The sequence below is a fragment of the Pelophylax lessonae genome (genome assembly GCF_965119305.1).
Source record: "Pelophylax lessonae genome assembly, chromosome: 5".
NCBI classification, from domain to species: Eukaryota; Metazoa; Chordata; class Amphibia; order Anura; family Ranidae; genus Pelophylax; species Pelophylax lessonae.
Genome location: NC_138772.1, coordinates 502019268 through 502043811, shown reverse-complemented (window position 1 = coordinate 502043811; position 24544 = coordinate 502019268). Strand labels below are relative to the sequence as shown.

The 24544-nt window shown below is 40.5% G+C and overlaps 1 protein-coding gene across 1 annotated transcript in view; it reads left to right on the top strand.

The window, feature by feature from the left end:
- Window positions 1–24544, top strand: part of CSMD3 (CUB and Sushi multiple domains 3) — a 1619578-nt gene that overhangs the window by 502360 nt on the left and 1092674 nt on the right. Inside the window, exon 5 of the mRNA XM_082258441.1 lies at window positions 9769–9976. Within this exon, the coding sequence (XP_082114567.1) occupies window positions 9769–9976 (208 nt within the window). The remainder of the gene's footprint in view (window positions 1–9768; window positions 9977–24544) is intronic.

The following is a 24544-nucleotide window of genomic DNA, read 5'->3' as shown; positions in this document are numbered from 1 at the left end:
TGGTGGGGGATTTTTGCTAGAAAAGGCAATATCCCCCCAGTTTACCTTTTCTAGCACAAACCCCCCAAATTCCCCAACCTAGCACATATCCTTTTGAAGGGGATTTTTTCTGGGAGGGATTTTTTTTGTGGATGGGGATTTGTGCTAGTAGAGATAATTGGGGGGCATTTGTGAAAGGAGGGGAAATTATGGGGGGGGGGGTGTGCTAGGATGGGGGATCAGAGGAAGGGTATTGGTGCTGGAAGGGGGGGATTTGAAGTTGGGGAGGGAGAGGATTTATGCTCAGAGGGGAAATTTGAGGGGTGCAGGATTTGTGTTGAGGGGGAATTTTTTTGGGCAAAATTGTGCTGGGAGCATATGTGGAATGAGAGTATTTGAGTTAGCATGCATATTAGCGCTCAATTTTTTTTTTTTTTTTTCGGGCACGATTTGGCATGTTCGCCCTGGGCTCATGTCCCAAGCATGATCCGGGTACTGGGATCTGCAACTGCTATGGTATTAGCAGGGAATTAGGTGAAGTCTATCTCCTGGTGTCCTGAGTCTTGGCTTCCAGTAATGTAGGAGTATGCAGGGCACCCTACATTAGGATGTCAGGCATGCCCTGCAGAGCAGGGGGAGAAGGCATTGAGGGGACTGATCATGACCTGATCAGTGACCAACTAGTTGGTGAGCAACATTTCCTGTTCAATTATACAGTACCTAAATAGAGCTTGTGGCTGCATAAGGAAATGTCCAACAAAAAAGTGGAATTACTTGCTTACTTTATTTATTTATTTTTAGCCTGGACAAAAGCTTTACCCCTTCCCATCCAGCCCCAGCATCTCTTTAATCATGCTATTATGATATAGGGGTGGGAAAATTTGTTTGATCACATGACTACTGTAATTGGCTGTCACAGTGGTCACATGATCAGTAGCCAGACTCAAAAGCTCCCAATCATTGCTAGTGACCAAGAATTGTCTTTGACGCAGTGAGTGCACAGAAATCTTTTCAAATCCATGGACGCATATGTGCAATATGTGGCCACTAAAGCTCACCATCTTTGCTGTCGGACATATTCGTTATGTGAGCGGTCAGTGGTTAAAGTAACTTAAGCTGGCCATACATGTTCGATTTTCTGTTAGATTTACCAAAAACCATATAATATGAGGTCAAAACTAAGAAACACTTTCAATGGTATCCAATTAGGCAGGCCTTTTTACTACATAGTTGAAGGTAAATTTAAAGAAAATTGTACAGAAAATTGTAAGAACATTGTATAATTTATGGCCAGCCTTAGTCACTAAACCAGCTAATTGTTATTATGAAAAAAAAAAAAATGTCTAAGCAGAGAATATCTTCAGTAAAACCCACATGATGTTAAAATGTCACTAAATACAGAGATATTAGTATCTGAAGTTATATACAGACCGTAATTTTCTTCCAATAAAAGCTGAGCCTGACCCTTCCTCCTCTCACTTCCTCATCCTCTCTATTTGGCCTTTAGACTGTCTGGCACATTTAACGCACCATACAGAAGGCATAAGCTAATAGAACCCAAATAAACCTTTATGGGAATAGAATAGAATTTCATGTGGTCTTAATTGAATGTGATTATATGAGTATATTGAATATAAAATATGTCCTTTAGAGTGTAAGCTCCATTAGCAGGGCCCTCCTATTCCTTCTACATGTAAGCCATATTGTAAATGTACTATATTTATTTATATTCTAAAGCACTGCACAAACTGGTTTATCATTTGCTAAAGTTTGCAATAAGTTTACTTTACATTCCTTGGTGTCCTTTTGGATTTGCTAAGAGCATATTCCGAACTGAGTCTTTCGTTTTATGACTACATGACATATGGAGACGATCATTGTGCATTAGAAGTAGAAATGGGCGAACGGGTTGAGCTGAGCAAAAGTTCAGCCTGAATATCACATGCTTGCCCATTTTGCAAACAACCGAATTTGTGGCTCGCTCTACGTGATGTTCACCTGCCAAGCAACCCACAAAGCACTGTGCGCTGCACAGTGCATTCTAAACCCTGATTGGGCAAAGCTTTGCCCAGTCAGGATGCAGTGAGTAGCTTGTTGTTAAGGAGCTGGTCGGGAAGCCAGCTGCGGCGTTCTTAACAACAAATGAGTAATCAGTTGTCAACGGGCTTCCCCGCTGACAGCCGAATGAAAAAAAAAAACATTGCCAGTGTAGCACTGCCCCCTAGATGACTGCTGAGAATTACGCTTTTTGGATCCCCCTTGGTTACCCTTAGCAACTGACAGTAGATAAACAGCAATTCAAGTTTTTTGGCTCTGTCAATAATCAATCCAGGTTTTGTGGTTTTATTGAGAACTGGGATAGGAGAAGGGATGAATAGGATACTCCAACTGACAACCATTCATAATGGTGAGGACAACTGACTTTATAATGCGGCAAGGCCACTGCTTCACCCTGCCAGTGAAGTTAGATAAAGAGTTCCTGTTTGAATTACTCTTCAGGGTTCTAACTTGGCACCCCCTTTCTCACGTGCTGTGTATGCTGACACCCGTCCACTGACTCTCCACTGGAGCGGTCCCCTTCCTGGGCAGACCCCCAGCATGCTTCCCGGTGCTCACGGACACTGTTTTTGCCAAGGTTGTTCTGCCTCCAACTCCACCAGTCAGTTTTCATGGACCTCCTGGCTAAGCTCCACACTCCAGGTTCACCAGGCCGACCGCCTGTGACCATCATCCACAGCAGCAGAAGGAGAGACAGCTGTACCCTCCTTCTGGGACTTGGCTTTCTGCCCAAAGACCCCCTGCCTCATGTGTTCCTGGCTTTTATACCCTATTTCATGATGAACCACATTCTGTGCCAAACCTATGGGACAGTATCTAAGCCTGTGTGTCATTCGCTGGGTTTCCTCCACTGTCCAACGTATCTCTCCATTGGATGCAGTGGGGACACTCCCTCAGCCCAAATTAATCACACATGGAACACAGGAGCAGACCTAACTAATGATCAGGCTCACTTGATAAGCAGAAGGAGCTACTAGGCTTTACAAACCTAGCACCTACCTAGGAGGGTGCTACATCAGCAATAGAAAAAAGGCCTCTAGGGTCTGGTATGGATTTTAACCACTTTAATACCAGGCACTTTTAACCCCTTCCTGCCCAGGCCAATTTTTAGCTTTCAAAGTTGTCACATTTCAAATGACAATTGCAGGGTCATGAAACACTGTACCCAAACAAAAATTATAGCATTCTTTTTCCACACAACTAGAGCTTACTTTTGGTGGTATTTAATCACCACTGGGGTTTCTTATTTTTTGCTAAATAAACAAAAATACTGAACATTTTTTTTAAAAAAGCATGTTTTTCTTGGTTTTTTGTAACCTTTCTTCATAAATTTAGGCAAATTTATGCTACATTTATTTGCTGAAAACAACCCAAATTAGTTTTTATTATTTTGTCTGGAGGAAAGTTATACAGTTAACAAACTATGGTACATATCTGAAAATTGATCAATCCTGATGTACTGACACCCTTTCTGATATCCCCCAAATTAATGATTTATGGAAAGTAGACAGTATTTAGTAAAAGGCATGGCGAGTTTTTTGAAGTTGTAAAGTGTTGTCATAATTTTTTGGAAAATGAAGAAATTAAAAAATAAATAAATATATATATATATATATATATATATATATATATATATATATATATATATTTTTTTTTTTTACAGTTTAACACACTTTGACCAGAGCAATATAATGTTATAATAGTAACATTGGACTACTCTGGGGAAGTGTTCAGTATTGTTTTTTATTACACATTAGGTTTGCCTTTAGCAACGAATTTCATTGCTATAAGCATGCATTTTACTGAATGAAATCAATTCATTCAGTTTGTTTCATTGTGATTAACTGTGATTGGCTACAGCTGATCACATGGCACAGATGGACTGTGTTTGGCCCAGTTTAAACCATGTGATAATTGTGATAAATCACTGCTAGCAACACAATTGTACACAATGAATGGCTTGAAATTAAGTGTTCCATTATTTCCAACTGTCTTGTGACCTGCTGTGATTGGTTACAACGGGCAAATGGTACTGGCAGCCGGCCAGGGCAGTGATTAGTCATTGGCTGTGTCCAGTGGACACAACTAGTGACAGATCTCGCCACAGCCTCGCAGGTGACGAGGCACGATCCGGGAGGACGTCATATGATGTCCACCTTGATCGACGAGCGGCCCGCCTAGCCTATAGACAAATGACATGGTTAAGGGGAGCCACACGCCAAAATAGAAAAAATGGCATGGGGTCCCCCCAAAAGTTTTTAAAAAATGGTGTGGGATCTACCCCTTTCCTGACCTGCCGGGCTGCATGCTCACTTGTCCCCCTCTTTCCTGACTTGGTGGGGTGCATGCTCGTATAAGGGTCTGGTATGGATTTTGGTGGGACCCCACTCTGTTTATTTTTCAATTTTGGGATTGGGTTCCCATTTAAATATTAGTATTGTATTGTAGGCAATTTGAATGTAATTTTTTTCTTTTTAAATGTCACTTTTGCTGCAGCAAGTTTTATTCATAGTACAGATGTGCCACTTTACAGGCAGACTAAGGGGACCCTACAGGCACTATATTTAAAATATTTTTTATTGTTTCACTTTAAGCATCATTAAAATCACTGCTCCTGTAAAAATGGTCTTTTAAAAAAAAAAAAATTCAATGATACATGTCCCCCAGAGCAGTACTCGGACCCCCATACCCTTTTTATGGCCAATAACATGCATATAAGCCTTCAAAATTGGTACTTTTGATTTTTCTAATCTGGGTCCCATAGACTTTAATGGGGTTCGGGTCCGAACTTTTGCGATGTTCGAAAGTTCTGGTGTGAACCAAACAGGGGGGGTGTTTGGTCCATCTATAATTAGAAGTATCAAGCTCTTGCTTTGGAAAATCTTCGCCACACTTCTAACCGAGAAAATAATTCTTACAATTACATTATAACCGTATTGCTTGTGGAGTATCTACTTTGATGACACCCTTAACTTCAGATGTTGATTTAATTGCTGTATTGTATGGCCACAGTTTCATTAACCCAGCAGGATCCACATAGTGATAAAGAGATAAACACTGAGTTGCTAGCCTAAATCTAAATTCTTGTTTCACTGCATTTGAAATGTTCTGCAATTTCTATTTTGCCTTTGGACATTTTAAAATCAAGTATGCTTGTTTACAGTAATAATCATATGTAGGGTCTTGTTTGAGGTAGGAGTAATGACTCCTGTTAGAATCATAATGTGTCTTTTTTATGCGTTTTCACTTAGTAGATTTTATTGGGTTGAAGGGAAATTAGAAACGTATATGTCTTATTATTTTCTCCATGAAAGGGGTGTAAAATAAAAATTATCTAGTTTAGAAAAATATACTAAACAGCAGAGTCTTTTTAATTTATTTAGATACTTGAGAGCCATTAAATTATTAATATTTATACATTTTTTATAAATTACTAATATTTATACTTATCAGCAATCCTCAAATTTTACAAGTGAAACTAACAAATTGTGTACTTAATATGTTAAGTCACCTAAAGATAAAAGTAAAAATAAATAAATAATTTCATATATATATATATATATATATATATTTAATAAAGGTGAACAGCACTGCCAGCAGGAAAGTTGTGCATGTAGCCAGGTAGGTTTCCTAGTGTTTAGGAGGCTTTAGTGACAGTAGGATATATATATATATATATATACAGTGGGTACGGAAAGTATTCAGACCCCCTTAAATTTTTCACTCTTTGTTATATTGCAGCCATTTGCTAAAATCATTTAGGTTCATTCTTCTTCCTCATGAATGTACACATTGCATCCCATACTGACAGAAAAACACAGAATTGTTGACATTGTTGCAGATTTATTAAAAAAGAAAAACTGAAATATCATGGTCCTAAGTATTCAGACCCTTTGCTGGGACACTCATATATTTAACTCAGGTGCTTTCCATTTCTTCTGATCATCCTTGAGATGGTTCTACACCTTCATTTGAGTCCAGCTGTGTTTGATTATACTGATTGGACTTGATTAGGAAAGCCACACACCTGTCTATATAAGACCTTCCAGATCACAATGCATGTCAGAGCAAATGAGAATCATGAGGTCAAAGGAACTGTCTGAAGAGCTCAGAGACAGAATTGTGGCAAGGCACAGATCTGGCCAAGGTTACAAAAAGATTTCTGCTGCACTTAAGGTTCCTAAGAGCACAGTGGCCTCCATAATCCTCAAATGGAAGACGTTTGGGACGACCAGAACCCTTCCTAGAGCTGGCCGTCGGCCAAACTGAGCTATAGGGGGAGAAGAGCCTTGGTGAGAGAGGTAAAGAAGAACCCAAAGATCACTGTGGCTGAGCTCCAGAGATGCAGTCAGGAGATGGGAGAAAGTTGTAGAAAGTCAACATCACTGCAGCCCTCCACCAGTCGGGGCTTTATGGCAGAGTGGCCCGACGGAAGCCTCTCCTCAGTGTAAGACACATGAAAGCCGCATGGAGTTTGCTAAAAAACACCTGAAGGACTCCAAGATGGTGAGAAATAAGATTCTCTGGTCTGATGAGACCAAAATAGAACTTTTTGCCCTTAATTCTAAGCGGTATGTGTGGAGAAAACCAGGAACTGCTCATCACCTGTCCAATACAGTCCCAACAGTGAAGCATGGTGGCGGCAGCATCATGCTTTGGGGGTGTTTTTCAGCTGCAGGGACAGGACGACTGGTTGCAATCGAGGGAAAGATGAATGCGGCCAAGTACAGGGATATCCTGGACAAAAACCTTCTCCAGAGTGCTCTGGACCTCAGACTGGGCCGAAGGTTTAACTTCCAACAAGACAATGACCCTAAGCACACAGCTAAAATAACGAAGGAGTGGCTTCACAACAACTCCGTGACTGTTCCTGAATGGCCCAGCCAGAGCCCTGACTTAAACCCAATTGAGCATCTCTGGAGAGACCTAAAAATGGCTGTCCACCAACGTTTACCATCCAACCTGACAGAACTGGAGAGGATCTGCAAGGAGGAATGGCAGAGGATCCCCAAATCCAGGTGTGAAAGACTTGTTGCATCTTTCCCAAAAAGACTCCTGGCTGTATTAGATCAAAAGGGGGCTTCTACTAAATACTGAGCAAAGGGTCTGAATACTTAGGACCATGTGATATTTCAGTTTTTCTTTTTTAATAAATCTGCAACAATGTCAACAATTCTGTGTTTTTCTGTCAGTATGGGGTGCTATGTGTACATTCATGAGGAAGAAGAATGAACCTAAATGATTTTAGCAAATGGCTGCAATATAACAAAGAGTGAAAAATTTAAGGGGGTCTGAATACTTTCTGTACCCACTGTATATGTACTGTACATTATGGCTTCATGTATGCATTACAGATTATTACAAGTATCTCAGACCTGAAATGCAAGAAGGACTATACATTTTCTAAATGACTGCACAACAGCAGCTGTTTCCTTTAAGACACTCTGCCTCTGAAATTGCATATGAGGCTCTCTGAAGTTTAGAGAAGAACCTATTCACCCCTGAGGTTATCTTGTCTGCTAAGTTGAGCTGCAAAAGCATACTCACCCTCAAAACTCACACACTCCCCTTCCCCCAAAGCAAATCCAGTTCTACCCTAATGTAATGAGCCTTATTAATATGTTGCTGACACCATCTTAATTAATGTCTTCAGAAGGCCTGCTGTCTTCTCTGGACCCTAGCAGTCAATTCCCTGATGACACTCCACTGCACATAGTCAATGTATTCTACACAGAAGTTCCAGAAGTTCTGGCAGTGAGGGAACTTGTGTTCTTCTAGGCAAAAAAGGAGGAAATGTGAGGCTGTACAATTCTGTTGCAATTTGCTGAAAGCTGGAGAGGATGAGTAAGATAAAAGGAAAGTCAAGGAGAGCAAAAGTCCACTTTAAGCTATTGAGATCCGTAAACAATATGACTTTTTTTAACAAAGGAAATAAGAAAACCCTCTAAACATGTAAAAAAAGGATCAGATATCACCACACTGACTGCTGACTATTCATATGCAGTATGATATATTACCTATATTATTCCCCTGATTAAAAACAAGAAGGTTGATTTTTATTGTATGACTTTATCCAGGCCATAATGAATAAAGAAAGCTAATATAAAGCCATTTTGCATTCCTTTTAAGCCTTCTGCATATTTATTCCAGCCACAAAAAGGTATTGTCCTGATAAAGGGGCAGTCTCAGAATGAAATTTGTAACTGCAGTAAAAATTAGATTGATTTAGCAGAGAAGTAGAAGCTTCAAAGGTAATGACAGTGAATGCAGTAAATGTGTGAACAGCCAAGCATGCATAATGTAAATGAAAAACAACTGGATTTTTGCTGGCAGGGGATTGGCTGACTAAGGTGAGCACAGCTGCATCCTCTTTACTAGCCTCGGTACCTCTTTACTAACATGCGCTGACCTTATTTACTATCATTTATTTTTCAAAGTGAACATTAGCTTAGCCAAGTGTACAGTGAACAGCCAATAGATCTCTCTTTGTACAGGCTTCCTTCATAGACCAACTCCAGCTAAACATCATTGGTCCAATTTGGGATAAAGGTGTACTTTTAAAATGGTGTACTTTTAATTTATCTTCGCTATTGAATACATAAAACTAAAATGATTTCTGAAACGCATTAAAAATAATATATTGTTTGTTCCACATAAACAATTTACAGTATGTGTCTTCAATATCATTGGAAATATAAATGTTATTGCCAAATCAAGTAGGCAAGTAGATATAAAAAATGATCTGGTGCATAAGCGACACACAACCACTAGCCCTAATAGGAATAATAAAGTACATTGTTATCAGAAATAATCAGAGCATTTTTGTTTTCTGACAGCCATCACAGGTACTTCAAGCAGGGCTGTTGTTTGAAATCATGGGGCCCCATACAGCCTACCTGACAGGGCCCCCTTTCCTCAGCTGAAAGTGACTAAGGTCATAGATTTATCAGTGCCTTTCTCTGTAGCCTCAGCTGCACAGATGAATGAAGAGGAAAGGCTCTGAGGCTTCCTTCTCATTTACAAACTAAGGCATAGTAAACACAGTTTACTATGGTTCAGTGATGAATGGACAAGGGAGTAATTGGTACCGGCCCCTCCCCCGCTCTTCATCCTGAAACATCCCCCTGTGTGCCCGCAGCAGCTGCTGGTGGGATTGTAGAGGAGGGAAGACGGCAGAACGGTGGGGGAAGGAGGCATAGAGGGGGTCCCAAACAGCAGATGGAAGGGGCGCATGTGCTACAACCAATTCCCCTACAGTGCAGCCGGAGGGGGAAAGAAGAGGTGAAGCTGACAGCTCTGCAGGAAGGGAGCAGAAGAGGATCAGTGTCTGCAATAAGTCAGTACAGCTGGACCTCCTGCTCAGCAGGTGCCTGGGCCCCCCTTTTGAACTGATGGGGCTTGGGCCCAGTACAGGAGGCCTGACTGTACTGTCTTATCAGCGGCCCTGACTTCAGGGACAAAGGTATTGGAGTGGGGAGAGCAATTTTTTAAAATGACATCTGCTAGGGTAGCCAGAGGGTAAAGTTTTTGACTTAAGGTTAGGTATAGCATTTTCTTTTTAAATATACCTCTTCAAATCCCAATTACAAAATTTCCCAATTTTAAGATCATCTCGACAATTGCAGATACTCTGAGATAATGGAAGAGTTCAAGACAGAACATGAGAAAAAAACCCCACTGAATGTATCTGGTTCTCTGTTTAGTAAAATAGATCTTTAATCTGTATTTCAGCTGAAGATGCTTGTGGAGGCACTGTACGAGGAACCAATGGAATCATCTCAAGCCCTGGATTTCCTAATGAATACCACAACAATGCTGACTGCACATGGACGATTGTCACAGAACCTGGAGACACCATATCGCTCGTATTTACGGATTTTCAGATGGAGGAAAAATATGATTTCTTAGAAGTTGAAGGATCTGAGCCACAAAAAATATGGTAAGATTATTACATCTCTGTTGTGGGCTAAAGGGTCAGTCCATTCAAAAGTGAGCTTTTGGTTTTGCTAGATGCTGAAGATTTAATTTTTTTTTCCTTTTGAGATGTTTGACAAGTCATGTGACTAGGCTCCCCTCTATGTTTTGCTTTTTCCTTGCTTTGTTTTATAAATATGTGGGTTTTTAGGCTACATTCACACCTGAGCGTAGCGTTTTTCGCGCGTTTTTTACCGCGATTTTACCGCGATTTTTGCGTCGTTTTTACCGCGATTTTACCGCGATTTTTACCGCGATTTTTGTGCAGGCGTTTTTAGATTGAATAGAGATCAATGGAAAACGCCTGTAATCTGCCCAAAAAGAAGCTCATGTACTTTTTTGAGCGTTGGGCGTTTTGTATACAGCGTCAAAACGCTCAGATGTGAACAGGGGCCATTGAAATGAATAGGATTTGTCTTGTTGGGCGTTTTGAGAGCTGATCCTAGAGCAGAAAAACGCCCCAAAAACGCCCAAAAACGCCTAGATGTGAACGGAGCCTAAAGGCTGTGATAATGCCATATCACCGGTTTTTACATGGACCCAATGCATATTAAAGTTGGTAAAAACTGAGTTGCAATCGCTGGAAACCAGGCAACCCATCAGAATTTCTGTATAACTAAAATATTATTTGGAGTGAACTGACCCTTTAAAATTGTCTGTACTTTTTATTTACTTTATCTAACAGTCTCTGAGATCGGAGCTGCAGTTAAAAAAAAAAAAAAAAAAAGAATTATCACCCTGTGACTTCATCTTATTTTCTGCTCATCACTTCTACTAGAACAGACAATCCTGTGTTCCTCCTATTTAGGAACACAGGTCTCTGTGTTCATGCAGCAAGCCCCCCCCCCCACCCTCCACATTTAGAAAACCTCCATAGGGACATATTTAACCCTTTGATCACCCTTGGTGTTGACCCCTTCCCTGTAGTAAAGTAAATCTCCTGCGCTTTGAGAAAATATGACGGAGGGAAGGGAGATACTTCAGACACAGGTGGTATAAGCCTATGGTCTTGCTGCCCCCTTAGGATTAAGGGTATCCAGAATCAACTGAGAAAAAGACAAAAAAGAAGGGGCGCACCGACCTTGTGCATTACCACTAAAACCATTTATTAAAATTTGAAAAGTATGTAGTATACTCACAAAACAGGTGTGAATGTACACACATCAACATCATGTATATAAATTCTCCAAGGAAGCCAAGGTCCCACACGAAGCTGAATGGCATGCAGTGTGCCGTATGGGGCTGCTGTGGCTGGGCTGATGTGTTTCAGGGGCGAGCCCCCTTCCTCAGAGCCTGAAACGCGTCAACCCAGCCACAGCAGTCCCATACGGCACACTGCATGCCATTCAGCTTCGTGTGGGACCTTGGCTTCCTTGGAGAATTTATATACATGATGTTGATGTGTGTACATTCACACCTGTTTTGTGAGTATACTACATACTTTTCAAATTTTAATAAATGGTTTTAGTGGTAAAGTAGCAGTGCATATTTTTAGCACTGATTACTGTAGTAATGTCACAAGTCCCTGCAAAAGTGTCAAAAATGTCAGTTAGATGTCTGATCTGTCCGCCACAATGTAGCAGTCCTGCTAAAACTCGCTGACCGCCGCCATTACTAGTAAAAAAAATAAAAATTACAAATCTTTCCCCTGGTTTGTAGACGCGATAACATTTGAGCAAACTGATCAATATACACATACTGGGATTTTTTTTACCACAAATATGTAGCAGAATAGCAATTGGCCTAAAATAATGAAAGAATTAGATTTTTTTAAATTGTTTTTATAGGGAATGTTATATAGCAGAAAGTAAAAAAAAATTGTTTTTTTTTTTTTTTTCAGAATTGTCTCTCTTTTTTAGTTTATAGTGCAAAAAAAAAAATTGCACAGGTGATCAAATACCACCAAAAGAAAGCTCTATTTGTGGGAAAAAAAAGGACATCAATTTTATTAGGGTAAAGTGTCGCACAACTGCGCAATTGTCAGTTGAATTAATGCAGTGCCGTATCGCAAAAAAATGGCCCGGTCATTAAGGGGGTAAATCATGGGTGTCCAACCTTTTAGCTTCTCTGGGCCACATTGAGTGTGGAGAAATTTTCTCGGGCCGCATAAAAAATATATACTATAGTTAAGGTATATAAGTAATAAAATGTCGCCGCACCCTTCCCACGCGCCACTCCCCCTGCACTAATTTAGCACAACTAGAGGATGATCAAATAAAATGGAATCAGTATACAGAGGTTTACTTCTTCTGAGAGATAATAAACCACCATGAACTCTTCAGTGATTTGAAGTGGTCATGGTGGTAGGAGTCAGAAACACTGCACATTCTCGCCTCCCCCCTTCGAGGCAGCCTCTGCCTACTGTTAGTTGGGTTAGTTGGAAGCTGCTGTGACCATGCCTCTGACCCGACTTCCTTGCTCCCCAGCAAAAAAAAAAATTGTCAGGGGGCAGTGGGCTGCATTGCCTGCGGTTCTGGGTCGTATGCGGCCCCCGGGCCGCAGGTTGGACATGCCTGGGGTAAATCCTTCCGGTCCAGAAGTGGTTAAAGATGCAAAATGTTCCCACTAAATGTTGCTGACATTTACACAAATCACATCACTAATCCCCATGGCTGGAAACTCTCTGACTTTCACTCAAAGACTCCAGCTAATCAGTTTGAGTTCCCTCTGATCCCATGCAATTAAAGGTTTAGTGACACTGTTATCATTATTGCCATGCATTGTAATGATTGCCCGTTTGTTGCTCACAAGAGCAACAAATGAGCAAATTGCTGTTTGTTGCCCATGTATTCTTTGGATTACCATTTTTGCTTATTCTTCTTTTTATTAATATGTATTATCTATTCAGTACTGTTTGTTAAGACGACCCTGTTGCTACAATTTAATAAAATTCATGGCTGTCACTATCAAACCAGTTTACTATTAGCCCATGTTTCACCATGATTAGAAATAATTAATAATTTCATATTGTTAATTGTATAGTGTTAATAAACCTATCAGTTTGCCATGGTGAGCTACACCCAGCACAACTACTGTCCCCCCTGCCCTTTGTCTTCACCCACCTATTGCAGGCTCACTAGCATTTAAACATTTTCAGGTATGCTAACCCCTCTAAAGAAAAGCCAAATCTTATATGACTATAACTGATTATTCTGGATGTCAGGTTTCCAGAGGAACATTTACATATTAAGGATTGGGCAGATCTCAGCAGGTTCAAAATGTATTCCCTAAAATATCTTTCACATAATTATACCATCTTCATATCAATGTATACTATATTTGCTGTATCTGGATTTCTCCTAGAAAACATTTTTCTTTAGCTATCTGGCTGTGAACAGTACAACTTTGCACAGAACTTAGAAATTTGTATTCATGGCTGGAATAGTATGTGATGTGGAGGTGTCTAATGGTAGTGTCTGATGATTCTATGAAATGTGCTTGCTAAGCAGCGGGAAGGAGATTGGAAGAGATCATTCATTACCAACGTTATGCCGACATTAAAAATGGCCAAATGTCACTCTGTAGTATATGAGTAGAAAAGTTATGGGACTGCCTGATCAGCAAGTACTAAGAGACCAGTTCCTGATGTGTATGGGTACTCTTATTTGTTCCTTTTCACCAGCTGTCTTCACTGACATGCATCATATTTTAGTAAGAAATTTCAACTGTTTTATTGCAAGTTGGCATATCCTGATTTTTTTTTTTTTTTAGAAAATGTGTTTATGTCACCTAAGGGCCCCAGCTGTGTCAGGGTGATTTTAATTCTTGAATGTGGAAAAAATACAGTATGTTGCTTTTTAGGTGTTGTGTGAACAAAGGCTGGGTTTGTGCAGAACTAAAAATGAAGGTGATGCTTAAAATGAACCTATGTAAAAAAAAAAAGTAAAATACCCACATTAATTCTTGTGTACTGGGGAAGGTTATGGATTCCAAGAACTTACAAACTGTATAAACATATCATAAAAAGAGTTTAGTTTTTAAGCTTAACCTCTGATAGAATTGAATAAAGTGGGGAAGCTTCAGCATTTCAGCTTTTTTTTTATTTCTTTCGGTGACTCCATTTGGAAGTTCTCATTTGTGACACGCATACAGAAATGGCAGATGCAGTTATTTCTATGACCGGAAGGTTGTAAGGTTCTAACTACCTCCCCATCTCTACTAAACATTTGTATTTGTTTTGGCCTATGCTCCCGTTGGCAACATTTCCTATTGCTTGTTGTTCTGGTATACTTAAATTACTATATTAAATATAGACTAGGCCAACTAGAGGATGCAAACATTTGTTTGGCAAACAATTTGCTCCCTTATTAATAACTGTTATATACAATATTAGCCACATCAGAGTGGATTGTAATTAATGGAACAACTGACTAATAACGGCTAATATTCAGAGACTGACCACTTCGCATAGTGAATATTCAATGCTAGTGAATTATTGAATATGGTGAAAGTGTATATATATATATATATATGTATGTATATATATATATATATATATATATATATATATATATATATATATACACACTATATTGTGTATATTTCCAAAGCCACCCTTTGCAGCTTTAACAGCTTCAACTGTTCTGGGAAGGCTGTCCACAAGGTTTAGGAGTGTGTCTATTAGAATGTTTGACCATTCTTCTAGAAGCGCATTTGTGAGGTCAGGCACTAATGTTGGACAAGAATGCCTGGCTCACAGTCTAAGCTCTACATCATCCTAAAGGTGTTCAGTCGGGTTGAGATCAGGACCCTGTGCAGGTCAGTCAAGTTGCTCCACCCCAAACTCACTCATGCATTTCTTTATGGACCTTGCTTTGTTCACTGGTGCGCACTCATGTTGGAACAGAAAGGGCCATCCCCAAACTGTTCCCACAAAGTTGGGAGCATGAAATTGTCCAAAATATCTTGGTATGCTGACACCTTAAGAGTTCCCTTCACTGGAATTAAGGGGCCAAGCCCAACCCCTGAAAAGCAACCCCACACCCTACCCCCCCCCCCCTCCACTAAATGATTTGGATCAGTGCACCTCACAAATGTGTTTCTTGAAGAATAGTCAAACATTCCCATAGACACACTCCAAAACTATGTGGACAGCCTTCCAAGAAGAGTTGAAGCTGTTATAGCGGCAAAGGGTGGGCCAACTCAAAATTGAACCCTACAGACTAAGACTGGGATGCCATTAAATTTCATCTGCGTGTAAATGCAGGCGTCCCAATACTTTTGACAATATAGTATATGTATATATATATATGTATGTAAATATATATGTATGTATATGTGTGTATGTAAATATGTATTAATTTTGACTTGTGGCTTTTCTATATATTTGTATTGGCAAATGTGTGTATTTACATTGGAGATATTCTGTAGCATGTTCAACGTTTACTACACCTTCCATTGTGTCACAAATAGTTAAAAACTGATTAAGCAGATTCCAATTTTCATGTTTAGTCCAATGGTTTAGAAACATTGGCCTGTCTCTTTAAGAAAGGAAATTGCAGTGCCTGCTCAGTCAGGCCATGTATATACAGGTATAGTGATGGGAAAATGTCTACTAGACAAGCCGATTATTTTACTACACCAAGGCCTGCAAAGGGTGTAACATATCTCCTTTCTATACATACTCAAAATGGAACTCCAAACACTTGAACCCTTTGTAACAATGTCTTTCAGAACAATATACAAGACAAAAAAGTAATAAGAGTAGATGTAAAATAGATAAAACAAAAAAGGAAACACATAATTTACTTTGTATTCAATGCAAAAATCAATAATTTTATGCAACTATTTTAGGTACCCAAATATTACTTATTCTATGCCTCTTGCAATCTCCTATACAGCAGTACTTAGAATAGGAGAGAGAAAGGTAGGACTAAGAGCCAATAAAAGTGTGCTGCATGCAGATGTTTTGAGAGGGAACATTCCAAAAGGTGGAGAAAGCAGAGTAAAAATACTTCCCCTGTCTGGTGTTGACTTGTACTGTGTACTCAAAACACTTGCACAAGAGTTAGGACACCACTCTAAAGTCCCTATATTTGATAGAGGAAGTGGTGTAATCTGCCTGACTTTGTTGTGTGATGGGTTGGAATAAATCTCAGTAAATGGGCAGAAATACAAATTCCTTAACAGATAAGACAGCACCAATCTATGCATTTCATCTGAACATTTAGTTTTTTTGCCTGAGTTCAGCTTTTAAGTAGTTCTAAAGAAGGTTTTTCCTCTTAATACATTCTATGCATTAAGATAAAAACATTTCCGTGTGCAGCAGCCCCTCTCAGCCTACCTAATATTTACCTGAGCCCCATCTTGATCCAGCAGTGTTGCAAGAGAGCCTCAGCTGTCCAGGACTCTCCCTCCTGATTGGCTGAGACAGCAGCGGGCGCCATTGGCTCCTGCTGCTGTCAATCAAAGTCAGTGAGCTAATGCAGTGGTTCTCAATTCCGGTCCTCGGGACCCACCAACAGGCCAGGTTTGCAAGATAACTAAATTACATCACAGGTGATCTCATTTGCTGCTCAGTGATTGCAGTATTCTAGTCTGCATCCCCCAAGGTAATACTTAAAATCTGGCCTGTTAGTGGGTCCCGAGGACCGGAATTGAGAACCACTGAGCTAATGAAGAGAGAGAGGGGCAGGGCCAAGCCATGGCTACATGTTTGAATGGACACACAGGGCAGCGGCATGGATCAGGTGTCCACATAGCTAGCTGCTTGCTGTGGGGGCACTCTGTATGAGAGAGGGGCCAGGAGCACCGGTGGTAAACCCAAGAAGTGGAGGATAAGGGCTACTCTATGCAAAACCACTGCACAGAGCAGCTAAGGATACAAAAAAAAATAAGACCTTAACCACTTGCCGACCGACTATTTACTGCGGCGGTCAGCCCCTCACGGGCAAAGCGACGTAGTAGTATGTCGCTAGCCTGTTAGGGTCTCGGGAGCGAGCGCGTGCTGCCGGAGGCGCGCTCCCGCGCGTGTGACCGGAGGACCAATCGTCCGCCGGTCACTCGCGATTGTCGGTGGAGAGGGAGAAAGGCAGGCGGCTGATGTAAACAAGCCGCCTGTCATTCTCCCCTGTGTAGGAATAGTGATCATACGGTTCTACTATGTAGGACCATTGATCACTGTTCCTACACCTCAAGCCACAGCCAATCACAGTTAGAATCACGCCCCTAGGGACACACATAACCCCTCCCTCTCAAAAAAGTTAACCCCTTCACTGCCAGTGTAATTTTACCGTAACAGTGCATATTTATAGCACTGATTACTGTAGTAATGTCACTGGTAACCCCAAAAAGTGTCAAAAATGTCAGTCAAGGGTCTGATCTGTCCGCCGCAATGTCGCAGTACCGCAAAAAAAATTGCAGATCGCCGCCATTACGCGTTAAAAAAAAAACAACAAAAATGACAAAAATCTTTCCCTTTGTTAGTAAACGCGATAACTTTTGCGCAAACCAATCAAAATACGCTTTTTGCAATTTTTTTTTGCCAAACATATGTAGCATAGAACAAATTGGCCGAAAATGTTAAAAAAATTTGATTTTTAAATTTTTTTTGGGGAATTTCATATAAAAAATGTGAAAAATATTGTTATTTTTGCAAAATTGACGCCCTTTTTTGTTTAAAGCGCATGATCAAAAAATCGCACAGGTGATCAAATACCACCAAAAGAAAGCTCTGTTTGTGGGAAAAAAAGGACGTCAAATTAGTTTAGGTACAGCGTCGCACGACCGTGCAATTGTCCATTAAATTCATGCAGTGCCGAATCGCAAAATAGGCCCTGGTCAGGAAGGGGGTAAAATCTTCCGGGGCTTAAGTGGTTAAAGGATTAGTTTCACTTTTTGGGAAAATGTTACATATTCCATCTGTTTTTAGGGTGGAACATGTAACATGGTCCTGCTCCTGCAGTTCTGTGAATTAAAGAACTACAAGTACTGACAGTCTTTTCTGTCGACACTTGTGAGCTCTCTAGAAGTTCATTGATTCTCCCTGTCATTCAGTAACTGTGACAGCTACACAGACAGTCTGCAGAAGCCTGAGATTGCACCCACAATCTGCTGATCACTGGTGCAATGCTTTAGAGGCCTCCAATAAAAAAAAATAATGAATACACTTTTTTTACGTGCAAAATGCTTAGTTAACATAAAGTACAAAGCAAAAACATTCAGAGATGGGCTGGGAGACAATCAGCCCATGGTCATATTACTGGCACAGCCCACAGGAAGTATGGTCAGTTTCTGGTATATAGTATGATTATGGTAAACCTAGAAACACAATTCCATAGGAACACTTTGGGACAGCTTGGCAGCGAAGCAACCTAAGAGATGCAAAAAAACCCATTAAATGCAAAGGGGCCATACAAGTGATTCGTAATTCTATTTCTTAGTCACAACAACATGTAACAGAATCTACACATTTAATGTTTTAAACTATACAAGCAATCAAAATATATACTGTATGCAACTCCAAAAGAGTTCATAAAAAAAACACCTTGGTATGACCTTATTTTTGAATTTCTGGAATATATTGAGGTCAAGAACAGTTATGTTGTCCTAGAAACATGTAATCTTGTGCTTACTTCTCTAAAATATACCAAGCGTGAGGTGCTATATATTTATCTGGGTTACTTCAAATGTACAGCATATAATTTAAAGCTGTTTGATATTTTGAGGTCAGCAGTATGTACACAAAAATCTATTTGTTCGTGAACTAAAAATATACAGCAGGGTAAATTGAAATGGTATAGTGCAATGATCTCCAGACAGCAATTCCGAGCATTTTTAGTGTTCCACAATCCTGTATTTTACCTATAACTAAAATGAAGGTGCTTGGATTTTGTCTGATTTTTCAATCTGCTCTCGCCTTTGGTGGTCCATCTACTTTTTTGTCATGGAAATAGTCACAGGTTTAACTACTCACTATTCTCTGAAAGCCAAGCAATGTATGACTTGAAATACCAAAATCCTAAAAAAAAAAAAAACAGCTTGAGGAAAGAAATAAAGAGGATGCTGTAAAGAAAAACTAAATATTTTTGGAAAGCATATGGTATTGCAATTTTTAACTGCAACTAATTTTTCAAATGTTTACCTGCTTCCTATTCCGTGGTTTTGTAATTGTATTTTACATACTGATTTGTAAATACTTCCTCCATTAGTCATCTGTATATAATGTACAGTAAACCCCCCTCCATCGCGGGAGTTACGTTCCAGACCGACTCGCGATAAGTGAAAATCTGCGAAATAGAAATACCCTATTTAAATACACTGTAGGCATGTTTTTATAACTTTCACTGTACTTTTAAAAGCATTTTAAGGTCTTTAATCACACTTTTAAAACAATAGAAACACATTTAAACACATAAAAGATACTGAGAGACAGAGCAAGAGCAATGGAAAACACAAACATACTTAACTAACAATGATTTAATTAGTAAAAAAATATTAATAGGTCTTACAGAAAAAAAATGCAAAATACCGTGACCTCGAAAACTGAACCGCGATATAACGGGGGTTTACTGTAATGTGATTTACATAAAAAAATGAAACAAAAAACTGCACTTGGGTCTTTTAAATATAAAACAGCTGCTGCACATACAATATACTGGATAAAACATAAAAACAGTATAAAATTGAAAAGCAGCGCTATATAAAAAGTCCAGGTATAGGTAGGGTCCAGCTGATTGGTCTCCTTGAAGTGCCACCACCAGAGAGAGAGAGAGAGCAACCCCAATCACACTGCCGCTTTCCGTCCCACTAATAAAAGAAGGCTCAAAGGTTCCACCAAACTGCTCCTCCAGAAATCCTCAGCGATACCAGGATCAAGCCAATTAGGTGCGACTCCATACAGATGGTACAAGGCAGACTGATCACTCATATATACCAGAAAAAAGCAAAAAAGAAAACCATAGTGCAACACCTAATGAACCACCATTTAATTTCCTTATGCCAAATAAATGCTTACAGGTAATAAGAGTAAATAGAGCTTATCTGCCAGAAATGTTTGACCGCCAACGAGATGTCCGCTGCTTCACTCCGTAGTGACGTCCCGCATCACAGGTCCCGTCCGGCGCAACGTTTTGTCCAATGTTAGACTTAGCATTCATCTAGTTGGTGGTCAAACATTTCTGGCAGATAAGCTCTTTTTACTCTTATTACCTGTAAGCATTTATTTGGCATAAGGAAATTAAATGGTGGTTTATTAGGTGTTGCACTATGGTTTTCTTTTTTGCTTTTTTCTGGTATATATGAGTGATCAGTCTGCCTTGTACCATCTGTATGGAGTCGCACCTAATTGGCTTGATCCTGGAATCGCTGAGGATTTTTGGAGGAGCAGTTTGGTGAAACCTTTGAGCCTTCTTTTATTAGTGGGACGGTAAGCGGCAATGTGACTGGGGTTGCTCTCTCTCTGGTGGTGGTGGTGGTACTTCAAGGAGACCAATCAGCTGGACCCTACCTATACCTGGACTTTTTATATAGCGCTGCTTTTCAATTTTATAATGTGATTTACATGCTTTGCTGATCCACTAGACATCTTCAATTTGCAGACTAACTTTGCAAGATATAGGCATGTTAACCTACCTCTCTCATTGGACAGCTAGAAGCATGCACATTGCTCACTGCTAGCTGTCACACTGGACTGTCACTGACAGCCAAAGGCCTCTACAAATGATTAAGAACCAGCATGTTATACTTACCTGTTCTGTGCAGTTGGTTTTGCACAGAGTGGCCCGGATCCTCCTCTTCTCAGGTCTCTCTTCGGTGACCCTGGCCCCTCCCTCATGTTGAATGCCCTCACACCAAGCAGCTTGCTATGGGGGCACCCGAGCCGAGTCATAGCTCCCTGTGTCCATTCAGACATGGAGCTGTGACCCGGCCCCTCCCCCTCTCTCTTCTAAATAGCTGACTGACTTTGATTGACAGCAGCAGGAACTAATTGTTTTGCGCTGCTGTCTCAGCCAATGAGGAGGTAGTCCCGGTCAGCTGATAAACTCATGCAACATTGCTGGATAAAGATGGGCTCAGGTAAGTATTAGGGGGGGCTGGGGGAGCTGTGCACACAGAAGGTGTTTTTTTATCTTAATGCATAGAATGCATTAAAATAAAAAAACTTCTGCCTTTACAATCTCTTTAAGGGCTCATTCACACTAGCATGCTGTCTGAAGGGTGATCCATTTTCAGATTGCTCTTCAGAGAGCATTTGACAGGCAATGAGGAGTTGTTGTATCACATCTCCCAGCCTGCTTTAACCCCTTGGAATCCGCACTAGCACACCGCAGCCACATACATTGCATGCGATTGCAGGCAGTTGCAGAGTGGACCTAGTGACTTTAATAGGTCATAATCGGTGGGTGATAGGGGGTATAATTCCTTCTTCAGCTGTGAAGCAAAACATCATGGCCGTTGACAGCTCAACCACAGGGCTCCCCCCCCCCAGTGTGAACAAGCCCTAACTGTCAAATACAGTTACAGGATTAGAAAATAAATAAATAAATAAAATATCAGGAAAATGCCCCCCTTTTTATCATTTCTGAAATTGCCAATTATCTGTCTCTGGTTTTAGTGCTTTGAGATATTGACCTGGGAAAAGCAGCAAATAAGTTAGATCAGAATTTTAAATCTGCATGCTTGTTCCGAGTTAAAGCGGAGTTCCAGCCATTTACTCACCTGTCCAACGGTCCAGCGATGCGGCCGCTGGAAGCCTCGATCCTCTCCCTCGGCGCCGGCATCACTGCTGTGGGCACCCGGCTGTTACAGTTTGCGGCTTCACAGCCGGGTACCCACTGCGCATGCGCGAGTCGCGCTGCGCGCCGTGATTGGCCGGCAATCTTCTGGGACCTCTGACGTGTCCCAGAAGATTGCAGGGAGGGAGGGCGAGAGGAGAACTTCCGCTCAGGGCGCCGCGGCGCTCCGAGCGGAAGTGGGAGCGGGTACCTGTCAAAACTAGGTACCCGCTCCCCCCCCCAAAAAATGACAATGCAAATGTGGCATGTCGGGGGGTCAGGACTCCCTAAAGCGGAAGTTCCACTTTTGGGTGGAACTCCGCTTTAATGAGAGTACTGAAGCTATTAGATCAGCATCTCATACACAGAGGAAGGTCAGCAATAGCAGCCCTCACACTTTCTTTTAAAGACCGCAACCTTTCACTGCTGATGATTGAGATGGAAATATTAATGCAGAAATAAAAATCAACATCATTAGACACTTTAAAGCACTGGTGACTGTATAACTTTAGGAACATTTTTTTTTTTTTTTAAATTGTGGGGGGCAGAGCGAAGAAGGGTTAGAACCTTTGTCAAATTTCTGTTGTTGTTGCTGCTATTGTGATTGGAGAGATTATCCATCAGGACTCATTCACACAAAATCTGTTAAACTGCAATAAGCTGCGTAGATTAATGCAGGCTCAATGCAAGGGCACATAGAAAACAATTGTTTTCTATGTACCCTGTTCACACCATTACACTCCATGGAGGTGTGTCGGGCTGCATAGACTTGAATTACATGTAATTTTGTGACACTTCAATAAAGTAAAATAAATAAACAGTGTGATGCCCTCTAACAATGCATCACATCATCCCTCATTACCCCTACACTATGCACCCCCATACGCACATTTTTTTTTGCTCTTTTGTGACCGAACAATCAGTTTCTTTGTGGTCATCAAAGACAAGATAAAATCTCTCCAATGGGTGCATATACTGTCTTTTTTTTTTTTTTCAATCAATACATTTTTATTTGCATTTTAAAAAGGGAAAACATACATGAGAACAAGAAAACATCAACGTGATGTAGGTAACATAAGAAACAACAGGGTAACGGAACATCTTCCATGGTGAGCTTGTAGAGTGCATATGAAAATTAGCAAATAGGTACAAGAATTGTATACATGTATCATAGTAATGTCTTAGCAATACATCATACAAGTACATTTCTGACTGGAAGAGGAAAGGGGTAGCAACCACTGCCTCCAGGCCGGAACCCGTAGGGAGCAATGACACCAGATCAGAGGCAGCAGAAACCTCCCTCTCCTCTTTGAGGAACGATTTGAAGCCTTAGCTGTTAACACTTTATTAATTCTTAATTACAGGTGGTAGGTAGGGCCATGCCAATCAAGCTTTTTGGAATTTTTGGTAGGATAGATTATTGAAGGAGAGGGCTTTTTCCTGTTTATAGTTGTCATTCACTAGGGCTATCACTTCGGAAAGATTTGGGACTTCAGTGGTTTTCCATTTGCGTAGAATTAGAGTTCTGGAGGCCAATAGGAGGTGCAGAACCATCTGTCTAAAATTGAGTGGGTATAGATCAATATTTAAGTTTAGTAGTGTTAATTCTGGTTTTGGGGGGGGGGGGGGGGGGACAGGATTCCTGTCGTGGATGCTATGCACCTGAATATTGACCTCCAGAAACTTGTGAGAGAGGGGCATTCCCATAGGATGTGCTGTAGGGTACCAATCTTCCCACATTCCCTTCAACATAATGGGGAGAGAGTAGAGCTCATTTTAGATAATCTATACGGGGTAAAGTACCATCTATTGGTATTTTTTGTCATCATCTCACAGTGATTTGTACAATGTGATAGTTTGTGCGTTGCGATTAGAGCTTTTTGCCATTGTTTTAGGATAAAGGTATTGTTTAGGGATTTTTCCCATTTTTCCATGTGAGTAGATTTGACTATAAGGGAGGTAGATGTTAGTCTAGAGTAGAAAAAGGAAATACTCTTAGTATGTTGTGATGTTGCTGTGAGGAAACTCCACGTTTGGGAGTCAGTGTTTAAATTGACAATGGGGTGTTTCGCTAGTGCAAGATTTATCTTAGGGATGATGATAGAAGTCTGTGGAGGGAGAGAGTGATCGCGTGTAGTTTCTTCAACTGTTTTGAGTATGTTATTATCGTAAAACTGGGAAATTAGGGATAGTCCGGCCTTCCTTAAGTTGTCAGTGTCAAGTTTACTAAATTTCGATTCGATTAATTTGATAGGGATATTGTAGGTATGAAAGAGGTTTATTTTGGGAGAGAAAGTTGAAATACTGTCTTTTTTTTAAGTATACTGGTGGCAAACTGTTTTAACTTCTGGCAGGTTTTACTGCCATCTGTGTTCCTATTGGAGAGAACTCTTGCGTGATCATCAGGAAGTGAGGGAAATTTATATGCAAAAATTGAGACATGATCCAAGATATAGTGGTGCCACATCCCATAAAGTGAATGAACAAAAATGAGGGGGGGAAAGAACTAGCCCCCAATGATAGAAGAACTTTATAGGCATCCACTGATTAATCTCACAAAAACTGTACAATCTTTAGTAGTGTAAAAACATACAAACTTTATTGGCATAAAAATACATAAAAACCATCACAAAGATGAGTATGCACAACAGTGAAACAGCATGCTCCTGAACTAGTAGAACCCGTATGTGGTCCGACAAATAGCAGGGTCTGTGTCTGAGGACCAAAAAGATGGCCGACCTCCTATGCCTGGATCAAAAGGGTTCTAATGTGCAAATATACAGAAGGAATCACTACGCGATTTGCTATACAACTTCTTC